At 38.8% G+C, this 26,203-nt stretch overlaps 1 protein-coding gene across 4 annotated transcripts; it reads right to left on the bottom strand.

Moving 5' to 3' along the window:
- Positions 1-1,764: 1,764 nt before the first annotated feature.
- Positions 1,765-26,203, bottom strand: LOC135785846 (1-acyl-sn-glycerol-3-phosphate acyltransferase gamma-like). Of its 4 annotated transcripts, none has more exons than XM_065295423.2 (10): positions 26,014-26,203; positions 16,413-16,471; positions 15,403-15,644; positions 15,040-15,209; positions 14,569-14,730; positions 10,860-11,013; positions 6,081-6,183; positions 5,732-5,807; positions 4,697-4,895; positions 1,765-4,072 (listed from the first exon to the last, which is right to left on the bottom strand). In XM_065295423.2, the coding sequence occupies exons 3-10, from the start codon at positions 15,578-15,580 to the stop codon at positions 3,981-3,983; spliced, it is 1,134 nt and encodes a 377-aa protein (XP_065151495.1). In that variant the 5' UTR covers positions 15,581-15,644; positions 16,413-16,471; positions 26,014-26,203; the 3' UTR covers positions 1,765-3,980. The 4 variants fall into 4 exon arrangements, with proteins under 4 accessions (XP_065151495.1, XP_065151496.1, XP_065151494.1 ...); XM_065295424.2 differs by having other exon boundaries at positions 15,403-15,641; XM_065295422.2 differs by lacking the exon at positions 26,014-26,203 and adding an exon at positions 17,540-17,802.

Below are 26,203 nucleotides of genomic sequence, written 5' to 3'. Positions count from 1 at the left end.
CTGCTAGTAAAAGTTGATGTAAGCTATGATTAGCGATGCTAGCCCTGGCACAAGTCACGAACCGCGCAGACACGGTAAACATGCCGACAGCAACTTGTAAACAGAGCAAAGAGAAGAACTGGGCCCGTGCATGCTCGCTCTCGTTTTGTGCACGCATTTAATAAGCGTTCCCTCTCTGGAGCAGGTTGCGCATGTGCATTTTTTTTTTTTTATAAAAAGTGGATTGGTTCTTTTAAAAAATTCAGGAAAATCATCCACTATAACTTTAATTCAGCACTACTTTGTATAATTTAATATGTTTTATTTAATTAAAATGTTATGTTTTAGAACAAATTTTTCATACATTTTCTTTGGGGGGGGGGGGGGGCGTGAAGAAATGCACCGTCCCCAAGGGGGCCGCACGATGAAAAAGTTTGAGAATCACTGTAATAACAAAGCAGCCTACATTAAGAGTAATAACTGTATAACAACTTACTGTACTACAGTACATTTTCACGTGTTTGTCTATACCCAGCAAACACAAAACGTTTTTACAACGTTGTATTTTGGTTGTAATTAGGTTTGCAGCACAACGTTTTAAAAACGACACACAATATACATTTTAAAAAACAATGTAACCAAAAAAGGACGTTTTTAACACGTTGTAAAAGCACATAATTAGTACGTTTTTTAGGTAGTAAAAAAACGTAAATATCACGTCTGTTTACTACGAAAACAAAACCAGACCAAATAATTAACCATGACGTGAAGTAAATCAGTCCGCCCAGAAGAAAGCTGACCATAGTGTTTTACAAAATAATGATTATAAGACTTGAACAACCCAGCATTATCAGTTTCTGATCTTTTAGCCTGTATTTGACAACATGTTGTGACTCTCAGTGCGCGCCTGTGGTTTTGTGAGTATGATTTAGCATTTGAAAGAAATGCGATACGCATGACCGGATGCGACCAATATCACACGATCACTAGGGAGAAACCACCGCTAGCATCTAAACATGCAGTAGTTTCACAACTCTCACACCGATGTTTCAACCGAAACCAGGACCATTGACAGCTTGACACATCCACTACCAGTATGAAACAGACACGGCTGCTTATTTGTTTACCATCATTTAAAAATAGCAATGAAAAGCATTGAAAACGAACACAGAGAAGCACTGCAAGGTAAAAAGGTTAAATATTTTTAAATACACAGAGGTGGACACACCTTAAGTATTTTAGTTACATTTTCCAAGCATCTGTACTTTATCAAAGTGTTTGGCTTGGGAATTTTTTTACTTCACTACATTCAAAAGCATACTGTGTATTTCTTGGCAATTAATTGAATGCCTAATATAAAATTGTGCTTTACACTTTTATTTTAATAGGAAAGTACCAGATTTTTAATGTACTTAAATATTAAATGTAAAACAAAAACTTAATTTGACTGATATGCTTTGGAATGCATGAAAAAACACTAATAAAATATACTTGAAACAGTACTTTTAAGTAGAAAGTAAAATACTGTCCACCTCTGTAAATACATTTTTCCTTCTTCAGAGAAGCCTATCCTTCCTTCCAGCTCATGAGACTCATCATGACTTCTGGGATCATAAAGGTCACATGCATCGTACTTCATTATTTCAGTATTCAGTTCAGCGCCCACATTTAAAAAAAAAAAAAAAATAGCATCCGCACAAACCCTTTTCCAAACATTTAAGCATAAACAGTCCAGTTATTTGCCTGGAGATGGTTATTTTTTGTGCATAGACACTTTATTACTACAATTTCAGGGGTACCAGCTTTTTTACAATAAAAACCATTTTCCGTTCATAACAAAGAAAAATAATTGTATGCTTCTTTACAATTACACACAAAACAGATATTAAGACTCCCTTTTGGTGGATTTGCAGAATGAAACAAAGCAACTCCAGTTTTATTCATATAGTGAATGCTTTAATTGATCTGAAGAGAATACAAAAAAGTTGTGAGATTTAAACAGACTAAGCTTCAAGTACTACGTTGCCTTTGTTCACACCCCTCTAAAAATTTGTTAAAACACAAGGGACCAAACTCAAATTAGCAAGCACTTCTTGATATTTAGTGTCGGTCCCTAATCTCACCATGAACTAGTGGTGGCCCATCAATTTTATACAGTAGCAATGTTTAGTAGAAGCAGAGGAAAACCTGGTGTCACACAACAGCTGACCTGGGCTCAGACTCTTTCCCTGTCCATACCCGCATTAGCTGCAAACCTGATCCCAAATCAGCAAACTTACCGATTCGTGCAGTGAATCTGCTTTATGAACGTATAACCAAAATACACAAAAACATTTCCTGTAATTAAAGCATATTTCAGCCAAAACAAATCAAATCAGTCGCTCTAAAAATGTTAAAAATAAAATTCACATGGGCATATTAACTCCCAAATGGGGTTAGGTAAAACTCAAAGCGGCATTCCCATATTTTAGTTTTATTAACTTTGGTCTTTAACCCTATATGTAACCTACATCTTATATATTTCACAAGCGTATCACACACAGTTTTTCTGTGCAATTACTTGTATATCAAACGCCGTTTTACAGTACCATAGTCGGCATGTACCACCATGACTTTAGCTGCGAGTCAGCCAAACTGCCCTGAGCTACGCAATTCACACAAATCCCAACCACGCTGGACTGTTGCAAGGTAAAAGGGGCTCACGCTATACGAACACCGAATAAAGCTGCACTTTTCTGTCATTTTAAGGCTTGCAAACATCTGGTGTTATTCGATTACTATGCGATTAAACAACAAGCGGTTTTGTTAAAATTGTACAATAGCAGACAACTTTAAAAACAGAAACAATGTTAAAAGCCTAATGGATTTGTTTTACACTGATCATTATGTGCTCATATGCACAAATGACACTCACATACACCCAAAGCAAGATTTTGGGATTGTTCAGTGCTATTAGGAAACAAGTTACCAGAAACCCCTTGAAGTCCAGAAGAATTTTCTAGTTTATTTACAACTCAAGTCATAAGTTATCACACTAAAAAGTTTCACAATCTTTGCGTTTATTGTTTTCTTGGTCATTCAGCTTTTCTTAACACCGCTTTCTTAACTCTTTAGCCCTATAGATTTTTTACGTTACACATGGTTAAAGTGGGCGAGTAACATGGTAAAGACCATTATGGTAGACAAAACTACCTTAAATAAAGATAAAGAGATAAAGGTGAAGAGAGTACATATACCCTTAAAAACACATACTCCTTATTCAAGTACAATGATGAAGACACCATTATGAGAAATGTTTTAAAGGGGGAGAAATGTTATAGATAAATAGACATGCTACTAAACCCTGCTTAACCCATATATATTGCTGTACCAATGTCTTAGCAGCATAAGACCCCCTAAAAGGGTCTACCTGTGACCACCTCATCTCTGATTGGCTGGCTGCCCTGGGTAGGGAGGTCTTCTCATTCACAATGCCTTGTTGGCTTGTAACGCAAAAGTTTGATTGTTAAAATAAAGTCTCACTGAATGGTGGGGTCCATGATGTGGCCCTTACAGTAAAATAAAAAATATTGACAGAAAGTGGGCTTGAAAATTACTTATTTGAGAAAATGCAAGACCATGCACCTACTTGTGGTCCCTTACTGGAGAGGTGCACAGTTAAAGGGGCGGAGCTAAGAAAAGGTGATCTGTATCACTCAGCTTCATTTTATTTCTAAGCTTGGAAAGATCTCGCCTTTAACCTGCATCAAATAAACATTTCGTTTTCATCTCACACATTTAGTTAGCTGATAAAAATGATATTATTCATGGCGTTTTTACATTAGCATCTTAAGTTGTATCTAGAGTTAAACATCTATATCCCCAATGCTGCATTGAAGAGATTTTACGGTTTCATTCATTTTATATTATGTAAAAATAGGGATAACTGCACACGGGGCAGCTCAGTGCTCAAGGCTGGAGTGCAGGGTAAACGGTACAGTGGTCACACAGTGTCGACGCTTTCAGTTTTCTTTCTTAGCCTCCACGTTGCCGTAGCTGGAGCCCGTTTTGTTAACTTCAGTCACTCCGATGAGCCGACGGACTGCTAAAGAAGCTGTGGTGAGAGAGAGAGAGAGAAAACAAAATAATTATAACTCCTCACTCCTGTTTAAAATGAATAGGAAAGAGTCCCCATTAAAGGGACAATAAGTAGGATTTACCCCCAACTAGTGGTGAAATTGTATTTTGCATTCAAACGAATAGTGCTCTCTAGCGCCTCGCTTTTCCAAATGCGTGTTGCCACTACGGTAGCCGTTATGTACTCACTGATCGCCTTGTCCGTTTCAGCTAGTTCTGAACGTGTTCTGAATGAAAAAGCATTGTGGAATCGCATGCTTTTTGTCCCTCTCTGCTATTATAGTTTATCAGTATGGCGAAACGACATGGAAGCCTCCTTGGACTTTCCCGTTCAATAAAAGTAAAGAGAAGAAATTCTAAGCTTACAAAGAAAAGTCAGATCATTGGCAGAGGTCATTTGACACCAACGAGGACATATTTATGAATAAAGGTATTGATTTTCATTAATAAAACACTGAAAACCCTACTTACTGTCCCTTTAAAGCAAAACTTGTAGCATAAATGCATTACATGTGAATCAAACACATAACCTTGGCATTGCTAGCGTCGTGCTTTACTAGTCAAGCTACAGAAACAATTGGTGATGAATCACAACACTAACCGACAATGAGAAAGATCATGAAGCCGATGATGAGGAGGGGGGAGCCGCTGACAAACACATCCCAAGCAAAATTAATAAGCGGAGACAGCAGAAGCGTCGCCCACAACAGGAAGTTCAGCAGCGTCCAAAGTCGACGTTTGGGTTTAATAGAGGTTCCTGGGTAACATCCCTCCTTCTCATAATATTCTTGTAATGCATCCTTAAAATAATACAGAGACATGGGATAAATTATACTGAACATTGATGCCATAGACGGAGTTTGGGGGGGGGGCAAGGGGGCACTGCCCCCCTCAGAACAATGCAAATTATAATTTTGTCTGAGCTATGAATGAAATAAAAATAATATAATTCATATATTATCATTTATTCGTCCCAACGTATTTTTTAGTGGGTAGACTGAGTAACTTAAGGCTAAAATATTTTTAATTCATTTAAACGATATTTGAAAATTATAATCTTAAAGGGGACATTTCACTCATTTTAATGATGTAAAATAAATCTTTGGTATCCCCAGAGTACAAATGTGAATTTCTAGCAAAAAATACCATATAGATAATTTATTATAGCATGTTAAAATTGCCACTTTGTAGGTGTGAGCAAATATGTACAGTTTTGGGTGTGTCCTTTAAAATGCAAATGAGTTGATCTCTGCACTAAATGGCAGTGTCGTGGTTGGATAGTGCAGATTAAGGGGCGTAATATCCCCTTCTGAGGGGGGAGCCAAATTTCAATTACCTTTTTTTCACATGCTTGCAGAGAATGGTTTACCAAAACTAAGTTACTGAGTTGTTCTTTTTTACATTTTCTAGAATGATAGAAGCACTGGGGACCCAATTATAGGACTTAAACATAGAAAAAGTCAGATTGTCATGATATTTCCCCTTTAAATCTTGAAGTATTGCAGTTTCCATGTCTGCCAGTAGGTGCCTCCCCAAGCACAAATATGAAACTCTGCCTTTGATTGATGCAACAAGACATTCATGTGTAACAATAAAAATAAACTTAAATTATTTAACACAAAAATGCATTTCAGACCTTCTCTTGGTAGAGCTTGTGTAACCATTGAGCACACTCCTTTTCATCATCTGGGATCTCCTCCACAGGGAAGCGTCTGTGGATGGAAAGATGGGAAGTGTCAGTGCAGCACTCTACACACACCACTAGTAGGCACTACAACTGTAGACAGGAGAGGGGCTTAACCAAGTTCAAATCCTATTAGTTACAACCCTAATCCAAATGCTTACAAAAAATCTCAAGTCAGCAGTAAGGTTCGAAAGCTGCAGAAGTTTAACATACAGACGGGTTGGTGTTTAGATATTTAATGATATGTGAAGTTGTGAACTTGAATTGATGTCGTCTCCAGATACATGAACTTGCGACTTACCTGACGCTCAAGTCTGCTGTGTATTTCTTCCCATTAAGAACGCCCAGCAGGGTTGGGTTCTGTTTGTCTTTGAAGTTCAGTGTAACATCATACACAGCTTTCACTGTTAAAATAAGATAAATATGATAAAAATGGCATTTTCTTTTCATCATTGGCACAAAGACCCTTACAAAAATACTGGGCACAAGACTGGGCAATATTATCAAATGATCCTTATTTATTCACTCATTCATGTGCTATATATCCCTGCCAAAAATATGGTACCAGCTGCATAAAAAGTTTATTTCGGTTGCATTTAATAGGTTATTTGTATTTTGAACGGAAATAGAAGATCAGATTAATATCCATTTAGCCAAGACTAATTGGCTATGTTTACATGCACAAAATTTTGTCAATCCGACTGAATTTAATACGATTGAGGGTTATGACGATACCGTTTACATGCACCCTAAACACTGCAATCTGATTTAAATGTTTGTTTACATGTACGTTCTATAGAATCCGAACCGAAAGTCTGCGCAATGCACACCAGAGTTGCCAGATTCATGTACAAAACCATCCAAAATGGATGTTCAAAACTATCCCAAAAGCATCCCAATGACTATTTACAGCTCAAATACAATAACTAAGCAACAAAATCTTTTCATCTTTAACCCGCAGTAAAAAACAACTAGTGGAAACAGTTTAAACAGTAGCCCAAATCTAAACTATAAATAAGCAGAGGACTTGGCAACGCTACGCTGCAGACAGCACCTCTCGTCCAGTTCATGTTTTATCTCTGGATAACAGTCAAAACTAAGTTGGAGAAAGTTGTTCTTAAGAAGTTTTCAGATATAGGTAATGAAACACACTTTTCAAAAGACACAACGCTATTTTATTACTTTAAAGGGATAGTTCGGCCAAAAATGATATTAAACCCATGATTTACTCACCCCCAAGCTGTCCGAGTTGCATATGTCCATCGTTTTTCAGACAAACACATTTTCTGATATTTTAGAAAATGTTTTAGATCTTTCAGTTGATTAAATGTAATGTTACGGGGTCCACGACCTTCAAGTCCAAAAAAGTTTGTCTTTTGTTTGTTTATCATCCTGGAGCCGTTTGGATTTATTTTGTGAAGGATGGATGCACTTTTTTTGGACTTGAAGGTCGTGGACCCCGTAACATTACATTTAATCAACTGAAAGATCTAAAACTTTTTCTAAAATATCCGAAAATGTGTTTGTCTGAAAAACGATGGACGTATGCAACTCGGACAGCTTGGGGGTGAGTAAATCATCATTTTTGGCCGAACTATCCCTTTAAGTAGTGTAATGTTGTAAAAGTACACATAAACGATGCAGAATAGAGCGCGTGACCCCATTAACGTTACCTCAATAATGCGTGATGCTATTGCCTTGCTATTGTGTGTTTCTGTGATGAGAATCATGTGATAAGAGTTTAATATAACACATGAACTTGGAGCACAAATGTTCTGCGCGTGTGCACATTGCATTTTTGCATCCCATTTAGAAAATACTACGATTCACGGGTTTCAATGCGTACTTTTCTCCTGCTGATCACAGTACACCACCCCCTTCAATACGATCCAAATTTGCATCCGATCATCCTCAATCGTATTGATTAAAGTGTTTACATGAAGACTTTTCAATACGATTGAGCCATCAGTAAGATTACAAAGGATTATTTGGTTGCATGTAAACGTACCTACTTATGTGGTCGAATGTAAATGTACCAGTTTAATAAGTCTATCTATAGCTATCTAATCAGAGAAGTGACCAGGTGTAAAAAGCCCTATAATGACTGCTGGAAGTAAAAAAAAAACAAAAAACATTAAATAATGAAATAAATATAGTAAAAAAGGACATTCTGAAAATGTAACTTGTGCAATGTAGCCTGGGTGCCAGCCGATCTTAGCCCCGCCCACCACATTTTGAAAAACAGGAAGATCGGTCTGGGGTTTCTCCGTTGAGAAGCTACTATGCGAGTCCCAAAACTGGCCGACGAATCAAATTGTGAGGGCGGGCTTTATACGATGATGGACAGATGATCAACAGTAACGTATCAACCACGTCACCAAAGAGCGCGTGTGCTGAATCTGTTTAGCAATGAAATGGCTGCCGCTGGAGAATTCAGATGTGTGGATTCTGACATTGAGTCTGTTCTAAAAGATATCGACAGAGCATTGATTTTAAAAGAGGAACAGAGAAACGCGATCAAGGCATTTGTTTATGTTTTCGGCATCATTCCTACGGGATTCGGCAAAAGTTGGTCACACTTATGGAGGACAAAGTTAAAGAAGCAACTGAAATAGGTATCACGGCGATGCAACTTGGTGTGCACGACGAGAGGGATATAATTAGCGGTCGTTCCCAGCTTCTTTTCGGAAGCCCGGAATCGTGACTGCTGAATAAGTGGAGGAACATGCTAGGCTCCGATGTTTTTCAAGCCAACGTAATGGGTAGCTATCGTCGTGGATGAAGTTCACCTAACGTACAAATGGTAAGAGATAGTCTTACTGTATGACTTAGTAAATACTTAATGTTGTGATATAAATGAAATGTTGTAAACATAGGTGTTAATGTACGTTCGCTAACTCAGACTTAGTATAATCACAATGATGTTAGTATCATTGTAGCGAAATTACTAGCAGTTCGGTCAGGCTGCAAAAGACGACATTTAAACATACGTCACACACTCCGTTGCTCTGATTGGTCGTAGGTCTATCCAATTGAGTGGAGAGGCATTTTTCGGTTGAGACACGCCTCATAATTTTAGCTCAATGGAGCGGTATCAGACTCAAATTCTGACTAGAATTGAGTATGACAAAGTCAGGCTATGTGCAATGGTGAGAAAATTGGCAAAATAATTAGGGAAATTTTTTTTCGGTATTCCATTTCATTCAGAAATGGAACTCGTAGCAAGTAGCAGAGTTGGAGGGGGCGGGGTTAACTGATGATCCGTTTAAAGCACGAAGTATAGTTTTTTTTGTGTACGCGAACATACACGCACAGTCAAACACACAGCCTAGCCCTCATGGGCTACTACACACTACATTCTCCTGTACCTACACATACAAAGGACGCAGAGTTACAAAAATTTGTTGGAGCGTGTACAGTGCACACGTACTATCCTGATGACGAAATTTGCTTCACGCCAACTGTGCGCAACCCGCGCTTTTGCATAAAAACTGAACTATACTATACTTTTAGCTTTAGCCATCTAGCTACATCATCAGAAAAGGATCATCACAAGGGCAGATGTACATTTTCAGATTAGGGATGCTTAACGATTAATCGCGATTAATCTATAGCAGAATAAAAGTTATTGTTTACGTCATATATGTGTGTGAACTGTGAAAAATAAAAAATATAAATATAAATACTTAATAAATATATTTTTTTCTTAAAATTATACATGCATGTGTGCATATTTATATATACATATTTATTATACACAGTTTACACACATATGATGTAAACAAAAACTCTTATTCTGCTATAGATTAATCACGATTAATCGTTAAGCATCCCTATTTCAGATTTTAATGAAAATATTAATTTTTTTAAATAACAAATTACCCTCACAGATAAAATTTTATAATGAACACTGCAATAGTCGTTTTGGGTGACTTTAACTCTTTCGCCGCCATTGACGAGATATCTCGTCAATCAAGAGAAAACGCTTCCCTGCCAATGACGAGATTTCCCGTCTTTCGGCAATACCGCTATTATCCCCTTCCGGAAGTATTGCCCTATGGCAAGCGGCTGCATGTCCGTGTCTGTTTTAAAGATCGCTCTGAATGGGATCTCTATGAGAAGTCCGTCACAAAAATGGAATTATCTCTGCTTTTTGCTCAAAATGTTGTGTTTTTGCAGAAACCTACCCATATTCAAAAGCTGATTACAAAAGAACCACTAAAGGTAGGATGAAACTGTTTTTGTTTGAAAGCAGAGGGTCTGTTCTTTCATTTGGAATATTGTATGTTTATATATTTAAAGAAGAACATTTTCTGGAAGGCATTAAAATTAAACTTTGGTGAAAATTATGAAAACGCTGGCTGGCAACTTAAAAAAAAAAAAAAAAAAAAACGCTGGCGGTGAAAGAATTAAGGTGTGTAAGGTGCTTCTCAACCCTTCTGGCCTAAACGACACTATTGGGAAAAAGTAGGACATCTTACCCCAACCTCCCTTACTATGAAACAATAACAATAATACAATGTCATATTGTGAATTTATTATGTTGTGAAATTGTATAGCAACTGGCAAAATCTATACCTATGAGACAGACACTTATGTACCAAAATAACACACTAAACTGGTCCCTAATGGTTTATGCATCATTGAAACTTGCAACATATTTAAACAGCAAGTGTGAAACAGAAACATCTCAGCCCCACAGAGGTGTTGGAATTTGTGTTAAAAAGTCAGACATGTGACTTGTATAGACTGTTAGTTCTGTAGATAAATGCATTCTGCACTGCTTTGGGCTTAAAAGGACGATATGCTAAAAGCACATTACTTATCTAGAAGCTAGTTGGGATAATGGATGAGCTACAAAACAAATACTGCAAATCCTTATACTCTGAAAATTAAGGTGGTCTTATGAAAGCACCGTTGAATATCGGTTGTATAGTTATGCAGTGTTGAGAAACTAACATTAAAAATGAACAAAAAATACCTCACAATTGAAAATGGTGTTTATGTTCACACTATCTTGTGAGATTATTTGCTTTATTTTGTGAGTGTATACAGTTTGTCTGCCAAACATTTGTCTAACCTGTTCCCTTCAGGCAATGCAGTGTAGTGGTAAATCCTTTGGTGCGGGGCAGCAGGTGATATTTGAGTTTGGGGAGTCCTTTCGACTCTGCAACCTGCATGCTTATCTGATGTTTCTTTTCGGTAAACCTCGTTCCTTCACAGTACAACAGGAACTGCAGAACACACAAAAAACACAGGCTAGTCACTCTTAGGTCAGTGGTAATCTCATCACTTTGTAATCTCAGCCTCCTCCCCATGGAAACGTCTAATCCGAACACGTCACAAATAAAATTTGACTTCTGTTGTAGGGAAACTAACCAATAAAACACTAAACTAACTGAATTACAACTAAAGCGATCACATTAAAGGGACAGTTAACCCAAAAATGAAAAGTTTGTCATCATTAACTTGTGTTGTTACAAACCTGTATACATTTCTTTGTTCTGCTGATAACAAAAAATGATAATATTTTGAGCAATGTTCGTAACCAAACCGTTTTTAAGGAACAATGACTTCCGTAGTAGCATTTTTCCTACTATGGAAGTCAATGGTGCTTCTGTTCTGCTGAACACAGGAATATATTTGTAATGAAGCAGAAAACAAAGATATTAATACAGGTTGGTAACAACACGAGGGTTAGTTAATGATGCCAAAATTTTTATTTTAGGGTGAACTATTCCTTTAAAACATTATGACAGATTTTAAAATGTTTAACTATAAATACATGCTGATGCAACTCTTAAAAGGAATACTTGTTTCATAAAAAACTGATAATTTACTCACCCCTATGTCACCAAAGTTGTTTATGTCTTAGTAGAGAAGAAATTTGTTTTTTTAAGGAAAACATTCCAAGAATTTCTCCATATAGTGGACTTTAGTGGACCTCAACAGTTTATCGTTTATCATTGTTTTCGGCAAAAAAAAAAAAAAAAAGTACATTTAAACCACAACTTCTCGTCTTGCACTAGCCGTGTGACGTGCCAGTGCGACCTTACGTATTGCATAATTACGTCGAAAGGACAAGCGTTACATACTCTCACCTAAAGGATTATTAGGAACACCACACTAATATTGTGTTTGACCCCTTTCGCCTTCAGAACTGCCTTAATTCTACATGGCATTGATTCAACAAGGTTCTGAAAGCATTCTTTAGAAACGTTGGCCCATATTGATAGGAAAGCATCTTGCAGTTGATGGAAATTTGTGGGATGCACATTCAGGGCACGAAACTCCCGTTCCACCACATCCCAAAGATGCTTTATTGGGTTGAGATCTGGTGACTGTGGGGGCCATTTTAGTACAGTGGAGATGAGTGGTACCCGGTGGGGTCTTCTGCTGTTGTACCCATCCGCCTCAAGGTTGTGCGTTGTAACAGTGGCCGGCCCTACTAAGAAAAGTTTTATAATAGGAGTTTGTTCGGGCGCCAGACCAGCATGAACTGGTCAAAAGATACAAATCATTAGTTACCACGGATAGCTCTGATGGCAACTGTTACACATCCTAGTGATATGATGACCATTTGGTTGTGTGAATATCACAATAAATCCCACCAAAACAAAGTAATTCACTAGGACACAGAAGTACACTTTCAAAAACATTTGAGTGTATTTACATTTTCAACACAAGTGAAAAACATGAATTGGACACCATACACTACACCAGTACTTCAAAAAATAGAAGATAACAAAAACATTGACACTACTAATACAAATACTCAACCACCAACAAGAAAAACAAGAAAATATATATATACAAACAACCAAAACAAAAATGGTGTGTGGTTTGCGTGTGTGTGTGAGTGAAAGTTTACACCAGTTTGCCGTTATTTAATGGCAGCGGGGGTAAGGGTAATATTGGTCTGAGAAAGATAAGTTGGGTTCGAGCTACAGAGAGGTTATCCAAATGAGACCCGCCACAGCCGTGCACACAGCGTCTCCGTTGCGGCGTCGTTCCAAAGCTCACAAATCCATAATCGCACGCGTTTGTGCAGCGTTTTCAGCACTCGGGGTTTCCAGATTCATCCCACGTCATGAAATACGCATACTAGCGTTCACCACGATTAGGTGTCACAGCCGAACTTTTCCTCTCCACTCGATTAATAACAAATGACTCAGACACTTTCTTCCTTATCCCACACCACGACGAACAACAACACTGGCAAACTGGCGTGTAGTATCTCTGTATCGGACTACCATTTTGTGAATGAAGGCTCGCTTATATGCTCGTCACTTCCACTCACGTAGCTGACGTAGTAGCGTCATTACGTCACGATGTCACGTTATGAATGGCAAAATACAATGAATGGTTAAAGGGGTAGTGACTTCAGTTTTGCCACAGCGTGTTGTGTCTTCACAAATGCTTTGCTGCATACCTCGGTTGTAACGAGTGATTATTTCAGTCAAAGTTGCTCTTCTATCAGCTTGAATCAGTCGGCCTATTCTCCTCTGACCTCTAGCATCAACAAGGCATTTTCGCCCACAGGACTGCCGCATACTGGATGTGTTTTCCTTTTCACACCATTCTTTGTAAACCCTAGAAATGGTTGTGCGTGAAAATCCCAGTAACTGAGCAGATTGTGAAATACTCAGACCGGCTCGTCTGGCACTAACAACCATGCCACCCTCAAAATTGTTTAAATCACCTTTCTTTCCCATTCTGACATTCAGTTTGGAGTTCAGGAGATTGTCTTGACCAGGACCACACCCCTAAATGCATTGAAGCAACTGCCATGTGATTGGTTGATTAGATAAATGCATTAATGAGAAATTGAACAGGTGTTCCTAATAATCCTTTAGATGAGTGTATGTAAAACACACACTTGCGGAACGGTCCCTTTCTCCAGACCTGTAAACACTGGAGCGGTAGTTTCGAATACGTCATCACCTTTTGACGTGGTTATGTAATACGTAAGGTCACGCTGGTGGATCACACTGCTAGTGCAAGACGAGAAGTAGTGGTTTAAAAGTACATATTTTAATTGCCGAAAATGACAATCGTTTTGCTAGATAAGATCATTATGCCTCGGTTGGGATCGTTTGAAGCTGTGTTGAAACTGCAATTTTACGCTGCATTGAAACTGTGAACAGTTGAAATCCTATAAATTGAGAAAAATTTCTTCTTGACTGAACAAAGAAAGAAATAATCATCTTGGATGACATGAGGGTGATTTTTTATGAAAGTGGAGTAATCCTTTAACTAAACACTACACTGAACACAGATGAATGGCTAAACAATTAAAATATGCAATATATAAAATGAATAAACGTAAACAAAGTACTTCAGCTCATTATGTTAACATTGCCTTGTACATCAACATAATTATTTACTGACTGAACATTTTGTATAATTACCTCAATAATAAATTATAATATAATGTCCATTACATCCCTCAGTATATAATGACACTTACAGAAATTAGGGCATCTTTACACACTCAATTGGTTAAACAGAAGAGATTTAGCAAGACTATGAAGCAACACATATAACAGAAAATACACAGATAATGTGTTAGAGGTTTATCCCGGGGTCGTTTGATTTTGGCACGATAATGGCATGTGTTCACACATGTCCCGTAAAGACACGTGACATGAGATGTAATTTCTAGCAAGCACAGAGTTACAACAATATTACTACGTCCCATTGACGGGAACGATCCCAGGATCATTTCTGGCCATTTTATAGACATTTTCTGGAATCAGTGTAGTGTCTAAAAGTAGTACACTACTCACCCACATGTATTCTGGGTAATCTTTGAGACTGTTTAGTCCTTTGAAAACAGTGTCCCTGTCTTCCTCCCACTTCCTCTTGCAAAAAACGATTTCCAGGAAGTACCACGTCCAGCCAATCAGAGGCACTTTCAGCAGTTCATGTTTAGCCAAAACCTTAGAGCTCTGAAAGAGATGAAAAAAGTCTATTTTGGATTTGTCTGATTGTAGACATCAAAACAATCCAGCAGTAAAGCAACAAATATGTAAACAAAAAACACGTTTGCGTTTCATTTACAAATAAATCAATCATGAGGTCAAAGAGACAGGATGTAGAGTTTTAAGGGAAATTTAACTTAATGTAAAATTAAATGCACTATGCACTATTTCACTCAGGGTTACAATGTTGAAGACTAGCTAGTCAGCTTACTAGGTTTAAGACACAGCCCTACACAAATTCACAGCTCCAATAGTGGTGCTATCAGTACTACTCACCCCCAGCACGCCGTATCTTTCACAAATGGTCCAGCCACACAGGAAGTCGATCTCAAAGTTGTGGTTGAGAATGATGATCACGTGCTCCTTACCGAACTTATCAACTGTGGCCTGATCTGTGTACAGCACACAGTCTGTGTCAGACCACCACTCCAGCAACATCACCAACTCTGTGTGAGTTCAGAAAAGAAGAAATTTGAAATAAATCTTTATAAATAAAAACAGATCCAACATGCATGCATGATATGTAAAGACTGAAAAGCAATGAATTGCAATACAAAATGTGCATTTATTGCATATCTGCATAATTGCTGATATGCAAACGTTCGTAACTTGTCACGGTAGACGCTTAAAACTACTCACGGCTCCATAGCGAGTAGGAGAGTCTGGTGTTGATCCTTCGGTAGAGTTGTTTGTCGATGGGCCATAGCACGCAGGTGCAGAGCTGTATGAAGTTGATGATGAGGCCGCTCACCACAAACACAAAACCAATCAAGAGGTGTAGGATGAACAGGCTCTTTATCCACGCCAGCAAACCCATGACTGACAGCCCTGTCCACTCACACACACACTCACTCACTCACACACCACACACACACTCACTGCTGAAACAAAACCAGAAACATCCCCAAATTAAAACCAATTACATACACAAATTAATAATTTAGGGATACAGATGACAAAATTAATTATGCAGTTTGATTTTTACTTTGTTGTTAAACACCACTTCGATTTTTTAGCTAAGTGCACGGGGAAAAAAAAATGAATGAACGACGGCACAGGTATCTCATGGTGCATTTTTTTATTTACTTTCTGACCACATTTTTGAGCCTTTATTCAGGATGTACAGTGAAGAGTGACTTTTTTAGAAGTGGAGATTTTGCATGTACTTAGAGGGTTTTGCAATGAAAACAGTCAAATTTATTAAAAACCAATAAAATGACTTCAGTGACATTTGTGTAAATAAAATATTTCATTTACTAACTAATAACCTTTTCATTTCAAATGCTCATTTACAAGAAAACATGTCAGATACACTTTTCTGTGGGTTTGCATCTGACCTCTTCATATATTGTGCAACAAAGTATTTTCTTTTATGTTGCAAAAATAATTATGCCGTGTCTGAAATGACAACCATTAAAAGAACTGCTGTATAATTACAAATCTCACAATTATGTTGTACTTAATTGCGCAGCATAGCAAACATGCAGCCACAGGTATAAATATCGTTGCAGAATTATGTAACATTTTGCAATACAACTTGCGTGAGTATCGTGAATTAGGATGTCTTACAAAACAACGCAGTTGAATGTTGTGTGAAACTAATTTGACTGTTAAATTTCATTGCTATCATTCATGCATGTTGAACTCACCACAGTGGGTTCTTCTCTACAACCCTCTTTTACACGGCCCCTCACTAAGCACCACCGACCTAAAACAAACAAGAGAGAACATTCAAAATCATTTTAATAATACACAAATCAACATTATACACAACAATAACATTATTTTTACTTGTTCTGAGATACAAAAACTGTCAAGTAGATGAGAGTTCACCTTCACAACCACAGACCCTAGGTTAAAAAAATTGCAACATATGGTAGTGTTGCGCACACACACACACACACAATTGCACAGACACACACAACCTCTCACCCAGTTGGAGAAACTCCAATCACCTCCTCCAATTTCTCTCACACACGTTAGGGCAACCTCTTCTTCCCCTACAGTGTCTGTCATGCACTCCACAACTTCAAAAATGTACAAAACCCAAGTTATCTCAATCGCTCATCGTAACCACACAAACTTTCTCACATAGTCTAAAATGTGTCAAACTAGCTAAGAAAGCAAAGCATTACTGTAAATCCAGCCTAAGGTGAAACACAGCTCCGTCCATGAAAGCAGTTTCCATGACCCTTAATCGGATACTCAAGATGAACTTGCCAAACTACTTCAAACTGCTCCTGCAGTAGACCCATCTGTCAACTAAACTTTTCTGTTAGTCTGATTAACCACTGTTACAATTTTAAACTAACATAAAAGTGTGAAACTGCCTTGTAGAAAATACAGTTAGATAACATTAGGTTGCAGTAAGACTTTGACGTTTGATGGTGTTTATTTGTTTGTATGTAAAGGGTCACAAAGCCATATCCATAATGAACCACAACCTCATATAGACTTTGTTGTAAGCTCTTTTGACATTAGACAGTAAGCAGCCACCCAGAAATCCCTGTAGAGAAGACTATAGCAACTGCACAGCAATGCCCTAGAAACCACCCAGGGCACCCAAAGTATATCAAGAAAAGGTCAAAGTCTAGTTATTACCATATAATACGCTTTCAGATAATCTCCAAATGCTGTAAATCAGCATAATAATAATAATTTGCCATAACAGTAAAAATCATGTTTAAAGACAGACCAGAAGGTTAAAGTTTAAACCCACATAACCCTAGTTCCTCGATCAACAAAACCCATAACAAACAAAACCGATAACACTAACCTTGCGATGAAGTTCCACAGGCTGTGTGCTAGCTCTGAGTTTTGTAAGGACACAGTCACACGTGAAAGATTGAGAAAGAGACACACACAAAGAGAGAAAGAACAAGTGGGAAAGGAAAGAGTTGAACTCTGTCCCCCAGCCAACAATGCAAGAGCAAAAATAAACTTTGGAACCAGACCAAAGTAAAATGTGGCTGGAAAGAGACGTTGACAGAAAGCAAATTTAAGAACAAGGAGACAGAAGGCTCAAAACACACCATTACAGTGTGGAAGTAGATGTGTGTATGGGGGGGGGGGGTGTTCATTTTGAGGGAGTGTACTAAAGATCACCTGATCAACGCGTTTGGGCCGGGTACAGGGCAAGCCAACACGTGTCAATTGAGACCATTAGCTAGTCAGACATTAGCCAGATTGTGCTCTTGTTCAGCTCTGATCTGAATAATGAGCAGGAGGGTTATGTCCTTACTTTGGGACAGAAATTTGTTATGACTATTTGGCAAGGTAGTGTGACAGAGTCTGTGAATAACACAATAAGCCATTAAAGTCTTAGTATCCCGGTCGAGCCCCCATAATTCATCTCGTAATCCTGCGATACACTGCATGATTTTTGCCGTTCCTATAAGATCATTACCCTATCACACTGTGCGACATGTATAATTTAAATATAAGATTGAACGATAATGACAGCTATTGAATCATAGGCTGTGACACACGTTAGCGCAACGTCATTAGCATGCGCTAGCGCTAAACAAATACTGGTACGCAGGTCATAGCAGCAAATGCACAGTGCGTTGATCATGCCGAATAACTGACACTGTCAGAAAACTAGCGTAGGCTATCTTTGGTCACCAGACCAGGAAAACAGTCCTCCGATTAAGAGCCACGATCACAGAAATGGTAATTGTTTCACGATGGCAATCTTTCATCTGGGACAGCCAAAAATCGTGCAGTGTATTACAGGCATTACTTGTTCCAGGAAAGGATGACTTACAAATCACTTTCTTCAATGGAAGAAAATGAGTTATTTACAATTAACAATGAAAGTAAATTGGGATAGAGGTTGTCATACTCCAAAACGGACAAATAAAAGTATTACAGAAATAAATCATGCGCTATATTCAAAGTCATGCAAAGTCTTGAGTTTAAAATGGCCATGTAAACATACATACATTTTTGCAACTTCAAAGTAAATGTCCATATACACTCACCAGCCACTTTATTAGGTACACTTTTCTAGTTCCAGGTTGGACCCCCTTTGCCATCAGAACTGCCTTAATCCTTCATGGCATAGATTCAACAAGGGTCTGGAAACATTCCTCAGATATTTTGGGCCATATTGTCATGATAGCATCACGCAGGTACTGCAGATTTGTCGGCTGCACATCCATGATGGGAATCTCCCGTTCTACCACATCCCAATTGGATTGAGATCTGGTGACTGTGGAGGCCATTTGAGTACAGTGAACTCATTGCCATGTTCAGGAAACCAGTCTGAGATGATTCACACTTTATGACATGGTGCGTTATCCTGCTGGAAGTAGCCATCATAAGATGGGTACACTGTGGTCATAAAGGGATGGACATGGTCAGCAACAATACTCCAGTATGCTGTGGCGTTTACACAATGCTTTGGGCCCAAAGTGTGCCAAGAAAATATCCCCCACACCATTACACAACCACCACCAGCCTGAACCGTTGATACAAGGCAGGATGGATACATGCTTTCATGTTGTTGACACCAAATTCTGACACTACCATTCGAGCAGAAATCGAGACTCATCAGACCAGGCAACGTTTTTCCAATCTTCTATTGTCCAATTTTGGTGAGCCTGTGCGAATTGTAGCCTCAGTTTCCGGTTCTTAGCTGTCAGGAGTGGCACCCGGTGTGGTCTTCTGGTGCTGTAGCCCATCCGCCTCAAGGTTCGACGTGGTGTGCGTTCACCAACGAGTGGTCATTTGAGTTACTGTTGCCTTTCTATCAGCTTGAACCAGTCTAGCCATTCTTCTCTGACCTTTGGCATCAACAAGGCATTTGCGCCCACAGAACTGCTGCTCACTGGATATTTTCTCATTTTCGGACCATTCTCTGTATACCCGTAGAGATGGTTGTGCGTGAAAATCCCAGTAGATCAGCAGTCTCTGGAATACTCAGACCAGCCCGTATGGCACCAACAACCATGCCATGTTCAAAGTCACTTAAATAACCTTTCTTCCCCATTCTGATGCTCGGTTTGAACTGCAGTAGATCGTCTTGACCATGTCTACATGCCTAAATGCATTGAGTTGCTGCCATGTGATTGGCTGATTAGAAAGTTTCATTAACAAGCAGTTGGACAGGTGTACCTAAAAAAAAGTGGCCGGTGAGTGTAAATCAAGTTATGCGGACCACTTCTATGACTTATCTATTGTCCCACATTTCATGTTAGTAACATGAGAACTACACATGGAAGAAAAAAATGGAGGGGATTAGAGATGGAGGGATAAACCAGCTTATGTGGAAACAGCTGTTTGGCCTACATCAGCAGCCAGCCTGAGGCCATCTTTCCCAAATTCTTAAAGCATAAAAAAAAACAAGTAACAGACTCAAATAAAGGTCTGAGAAAAGCAGCCACGTTAATAAAAATAATTCAATTCAACGCTAAAAAAAATCAATTTCAGTTACAATGAATTAAATTGTATTCAGTCTGTTAGAATGCAAAAATCTTGAGACTTGAGACAAAGTATATCTACTCGAAACAAAACAGAAACGGACATCATGTGACCTTTTAGTCTTAACAGACACCTTAAATGCAGGTAAACCAATATAATCCTGTAAGCGAATGTGAGAAACTACAAACTAACAAATTCAAGACTTAGGAAAAGGTTTTTGTAAGACAGACCTCAATGCATCCAATCAAATGACCCTTTACATAAGAAGCAAGTGGTCTAATCCAATGTCCATTTGGACAACCATTAGCTGGACTTACCAGTAGGCATAGTAGGCCACCGCCATGACCACTAATGCCCCACAGATCCCTGTGAAGACCATCACAGCCCCTTGGTTCAGCATCTTTGCTTCTGGCAGTTGTCCTTTAAAGCAATTATGAAACCTCTTCTGGTTTCTTTCAAAGACAGTCAGGTGATTATGGTTTTCGACAGGCTTGGAGACAAGTGCACCACAATAAATTGGGCTTAGCCCAAATATTCTGTCAGAAAAATGAATGAAAATTTCTTATAAATTGGTCTTGCTTTTGTTACTGCCCATGCTAATGCTAATCACATTGACTGACAACACTTTAATGATGCAAGCTTTGATGAACTCTCACCGCAAGTACCCTTAAAAAGTTCCCAATGTTCTGCCAAACTCCACCAAGCTTCAATGCGTTGTTACAAAATGTAATCTTAACTCCACAAACGCAGTTCCAGTTGGCAACTCCTTAGGTAGATGCAACAGTCTTGCACCATACTAGCAGCCCTCAGATAAGACACAAAAAGCCGTTCTCAGCATCCCGTGTTGCCCTCTTCTTCAGTAATCTTCTCTGGATTGGATTACCAATGATTAGCATTCTGGAGCAACACCGTGGATAAGTCACAATGCATTTAGTGGGGGAAGCAAAGTGAGCTTATTAACACAGGAATATGGTAACTTCCTCCAGCCACTAGGAGTCCTAAGGGTCAAGCAAACCTTTGGGCATTCACAAGCAGAAAAACAACTAGTAACACAGTCACTAGTAAAGGGCTCATTATAGTAGTGCGTACAGCTTACGGCGTAGCCACGACGGCATGCGTCTGTTTTCATATACACTTCTGCGTCAATGTGCAAACACACGCGCAGACCACTAATAGGCAGTATTCTCGCTTGTAACCACAGTAGCAGCTCAACCGCCAAAAAAGCAGCAGCTTGCTCAGTTAACACACAAACGAAGAAGCAGCAGCAGCTTGTTGTGTATGATTTGAGAAGACCAGCAGTGATGAAAGTAAATAAAAAGTGACTTTTGTTGCAGTTTGAGTTAAATCACTCCTCAACTTGGCCCATCTTTGTTCTCTCCGTCACAAACGGAAACACCTATGACGCAGTTTTTTACCTGACAGGAGGGGTTCTAGTGAACCATAACAGCACTTGCAGTCAGCTTAGAACTGGCGCGCTGTTAAAACTTTGGCGAGGTGCACGTCAGGCTACAGATAACCTACGGCATAGACCTTACGCACGATTATAAATTGTACTTAACTGTTCCGTTGTTTCAATATACTGAGCAACCATCCCTTTGGCTCTCCAGCAGATGTGAGCAGATATGGTCATCCAAGGTCGAGTATGCCCTGGGTTCAGTTTAGATGAGGTGGTGATGATGATCAGGCAGGTTGTGGCTCTAAGCCACAAGTGCACAATGGCATTAAAAGAGAACACAATGTGCCATTGGCTTTCATGACCCATAATGGCCTCTTCTTTCTAATTTATTTAGCTTCTCCCATTCTTGCTTACTTTCACTCATCATTTTCTCTATCTGATTTTATCTTAGAATAATGCTGTGTTGCAAGATACTTTTTTAATTCCTGTAAAGTAACTTCCTGTACCTTGTCCAAGGGTCCCAGTTATCTTTAAAGCAGAATGTCCTCTACATCCTAATAAAAGGGCATATCAGGCAAAGTCAACGATTTATTTTATGAGCCATATTGGACGAAATATTGGCCTATTGGTATGCAAGTGAGGTCAAGTTGTCTGAATCTTAGGTCGGTGCCTACTAGTGAAAAGACTGAGGAGCCCACCAACAAACAATCAACAAAAAGTTAGTGGAATTTTTAACTTTTAAAGGGATAGTTCATCCAAAAATTTAGTTATGCAAGAAAATGTCCTGGCTGTTCAAAGCTTTATAATAGTAGTAAATGATTGAAGCCAAAAAAGTGCATCCATCCTTCACAGAAGTAATCCACACGGCAACTGATGTGATTTTATAAAAAACCCTGCTTAGGTCTGTTGTCATACTGCGATTCAATAACTACACATATTTCATTATTTTTTTTTTAGAAAGGAACTAAGAGCATAAGGTTGACTATGAAAACAGTGAACAAGTATATTTTCCTTCTTATCTGGAACAGATACCGTAAAACGAATGACAAAAGCCAGTGTGGATGAAAAAACAGATAAATAAGGGCAAACAAACTAAATCAAGCCTAAGATGATGCATGTCGTTCACAACAAAGAAAGAAAAAAGGGGACCACTATTCGCTGTCTGATGGAAACAGAGAACTGGTAAAAGGATTAGGCGGCACAGCTTAAAAAACATCTGACCCACATTCTAATCATGTTAAACGTAGTTGCCCAACTACAGCATGACTACATGTCCCAAATCAAGATGGTAGATACTGCTGCTGTTATCTACCCGAGGTGCACAGTGTGATACAGGTTTAATTAACTAGCTGGATCACATTAAAGGTAAGGCTAGAAAGGTCATGTCCACACAGTTTCAAAGGGCAATTTCACCTAGGAAACATTAAAGGGATAGTTCGACCAAAAATGATATTAAACCCATGAATTACTCAACTAGAAGCTGTCTAAGATGCATATGTCCATCATTTTTCAGACAAACACATTTTCAGTTATTTTAGAAAATGTCTTATATCTTTCAGCTGCTAAACAGTAAAGTTACGGGGTCCACTTCCTTCAAGTGCAAAAAATTTGCATATATCCTTCCCCAAAGAAATCCAAACGGCTCCAGTATGATAAACAAAGGTCTTCTGAGGGTAATCCTTTTTGTAGAAATATCCAAATTTAAAACTATTAACGAAAATAACTAGCTTCCGGTAGCGCCTCCATCTTAAGCCGAAAGTATACTATGGACGTCCGCGTATGCGCGCCGTCCGCATGACGTCATTTTCGTCCGCATGCATCACAAAATTTGAGACCGCGCGGACAGTGCGCGTACAGTCCGCGTACAACGTCGCATGCGCATGAAAATATTTAGACAGGACACACCACTTCAAACAATTATACAAAGGAAATAGACAGCATTTGCACACACACACTATCGTTTTTCTTCTTTAATTTTTACCTCTTCCAATAACAGAAAGCTGTGGAGCATGTTTGTTACCGTTATGTTTGATTCCTGTTCTTTGTTGTCTTGTTCTAAACTGTGTTTGCAGTGGTGGATCGGCTACTTTTCTTCACCTATCCTAAAGTTTTCATGTACTGTAAATGTCACCATATCAGTGCTGCCCTGACGGCCTGGTAGAGTAATAATTTGAATAAGAAATCATTTGTATTGCGTATAGTGTCAAATGCGGCCATCCGCGTTTAGCCGCGGGGAGAATACTTGGAAAGCTGCGGACGCGTGCGCCACGCGCAAGCCGGACACAGAAAAAAGGTATACCCCGGCCTTTAGACTCCTCTGTATTCAGGAGAGTATCAGCATAGTGTACGCACTTTTCTTAGTGATGTATGACAAATTCGGAGGGTGGGGGCACAGAGCAGCAACAGAGAAACCTCCGTAAGCTGCATACGCTCTCATCTTGAATTCGGAGTTTGGACGCGACTAAGATGGCGGCATTACCGAAAGAGTTATTTTAGTTTATAAAGTTTTAAATGTGGATATTTCTACAACAAAATGGCACAGATTACCCTCAGAAGACCTTTGTTTATCATTGCGGAGCCGTTTGTATTTATTTTGTGAAGGATGGATGCACATTTTTAGGACTTGAAGGACGCGGACCCCATAACTTCACATTTGATTAACTGAAAGATCTAAAACATTTTCTAAAATAACTGAAAATGTGTTCATCTGAAAAATGATGGACATATGCATCTCGAACGGCTTGGGGGTGAGTAAATCATGGGTTTAATATCCTTTTTGGCCGAACTATTCATTTAAACAAAAAAAACAACAACACAATTGACATCATGTTTTTTTGTTTGAGCAATACACTATTATAGAATATGCTAAATATAACGACTGACATCATAAATCCATACTATCAGCATAGCATTACGGCCTACGGATGATGTTAACAACTATGAAGATAAAGATGGCTTTAAATGTCAGAGTCCACATCACTACTATAATGATTAAGATACAAAGGAACGATAGCACTGGGATTACTTTAGCTGCATTTTGTCAGCCAATAGTTAAAATAACACGAGATAAAATAAACAACGTTATCATTCTATTTATCTTTATTGTTATTGTTCTGGCCAACAAAAACCAACACAGCAGGTATGAGCTTAAATACATGTAATTTATTGGGTTACATATTAAGCCTTTAATGTTTAATCCAGTCTATTTTTTATTACAGGCTGTGTCTAATGTTTAAACAATCTATTGTACTGTGTGCACTATGCATACTTTTACTGTCTAATGCAGCTAATGCAGATCTATCTATCTATCTATCTATCTTTTAATTTCAAGCCTATGTTCAGAAACTAACACCAGATTTACTTTTTTCGTATTAAGTATCATTTCAAACATAGATATGCACCAATATATCTGCCAATAACCGCTATAGGTTGATAAAAGCAAATTTTCAGCCTATAGTTTAAAAACAGCTGATAAGTCATTTATTCTGGCCGGTATATCCTGTCAATCAAAAGAGAACAGGAAAATGCAAATAATGTTTGGGTTGTAATGTAAGAGAATTAAAATATAGTTGTGGTTGGGGAAACCATCCAAAAATTGTGTTCCTTAAAAGGTTGTGTGTTCGATCTCAGGAAACACACATACTGATAAATGTACAGATTGAATGCTCTGGAAGTAGTTTGGGTAAAAAGCATGTGCCAAACGCATTAATGTAAATGTAATACCAACGCATAAATTACACGTGCTTAAAAAGGCTTTCAGATTTAACAGGCAGTGATTAAATAAGTGAAATCATTACATTACAGCCTTAAATCTGTAATTACCAATGTGTCAAAACTATTGAAAAAACTATTAATCTTATTTATCGTGCATGAAATGCTGAATAAGACCACTCAGCAGCAGCCAAACTCAAGGCAGAGCTGCACGGCGCTGCGTGTGAACTTTAGTAACCCTGATAATGGCTCGATAATGACGTGTACGCAAGTCGTGCATGACACACACACACAGCACCCGAATCGTAAACACCGTTTATCGTTACAATAAATCTAGCCCATGCAAATGCAAAGAAGTGCTATTTATCTTGCCCATCCAGCAAATAAATGCAAATCGAGATAAATGCGTATCTTAAACGGATGTTACCTCAGTTGACACACTGGCTTGCTTTGGTGTGTGTACTAAACTGGGGGGCAATGAAGTGTCCCAAACAAGCTGTTCGCGGCCACTGCAGTACGGGGGCTTGCACGCGAGTCCGCGCGCACCTAGCCAGTACCAAAACGCATTGAGACGCAGATGCAAAACAATACAACAAAAAGAGAAATTACAGTAATATGTACCGGACACAGACATGCGCCTGTCAATGTTAATAACAGCACTGTCAGCATGGTTACGAACCGGGTTTAATTGAAGTCATCGTTACATGCGCGTGCATTACCTGTTTTGATGTCATCGATAGATCTGGGTGGATGATTCGCGCGCTTCAGTTTAATGCGATGCCCGTCTCAAGTTTTATGGGCGTCGGTGTCTCTGGATGCTCGCTACTCTTTGTGTTCGCAGGTCGCCATCCGCACATGCACAACGCACAGACATTGCATGTTGCCATGGGACTTCCTGTCCGATTACCT

The sequence above is a fragment of the Paramisgurnus dabryanus genome, chromosome 4, assembly GCF_030506205.2.
Source record: "Paramisgurnus dabryanus chromosome 4, PD_genome_1.1, whole genome shotgun sequence".
Taxonomy (NCBI): Eukaryota; Metazoa; Chordata; class Actinopteri; order Cypriniformes; family Cobitidae; genus Paramisgurnus; species Paramisgurnus dabryanus.
This window is presented reverse-complemented; position numbering and strand designations above follow the sequence as displayed.

Excerpts from the sequence above, each read along its gene's own strand:
- LOC135785846 (XM_065295423.2), bottom strand. The coding sequence starts at position 15,580 with ATGGGTTTGCTGGCGTGGATAAAGAGCCTGTTCATCCTACACCTCTTG. Across the intron at positions 14,731-15,039 it reads AAAGATACGGCGTGCTGGGG|AGCTCTAAGGTTTTGGCTAA; the intron begins GTGAGTAGTACT and ends CATCTCTTTCAG. Across the intron at positions 4,896-5,731 it reads ACAAGCTCTACCAAGAGAAG|GATGCATTACAAGAATATTA; the intron begins GTCTGAAATGCA and ends TATTATTTTAAG.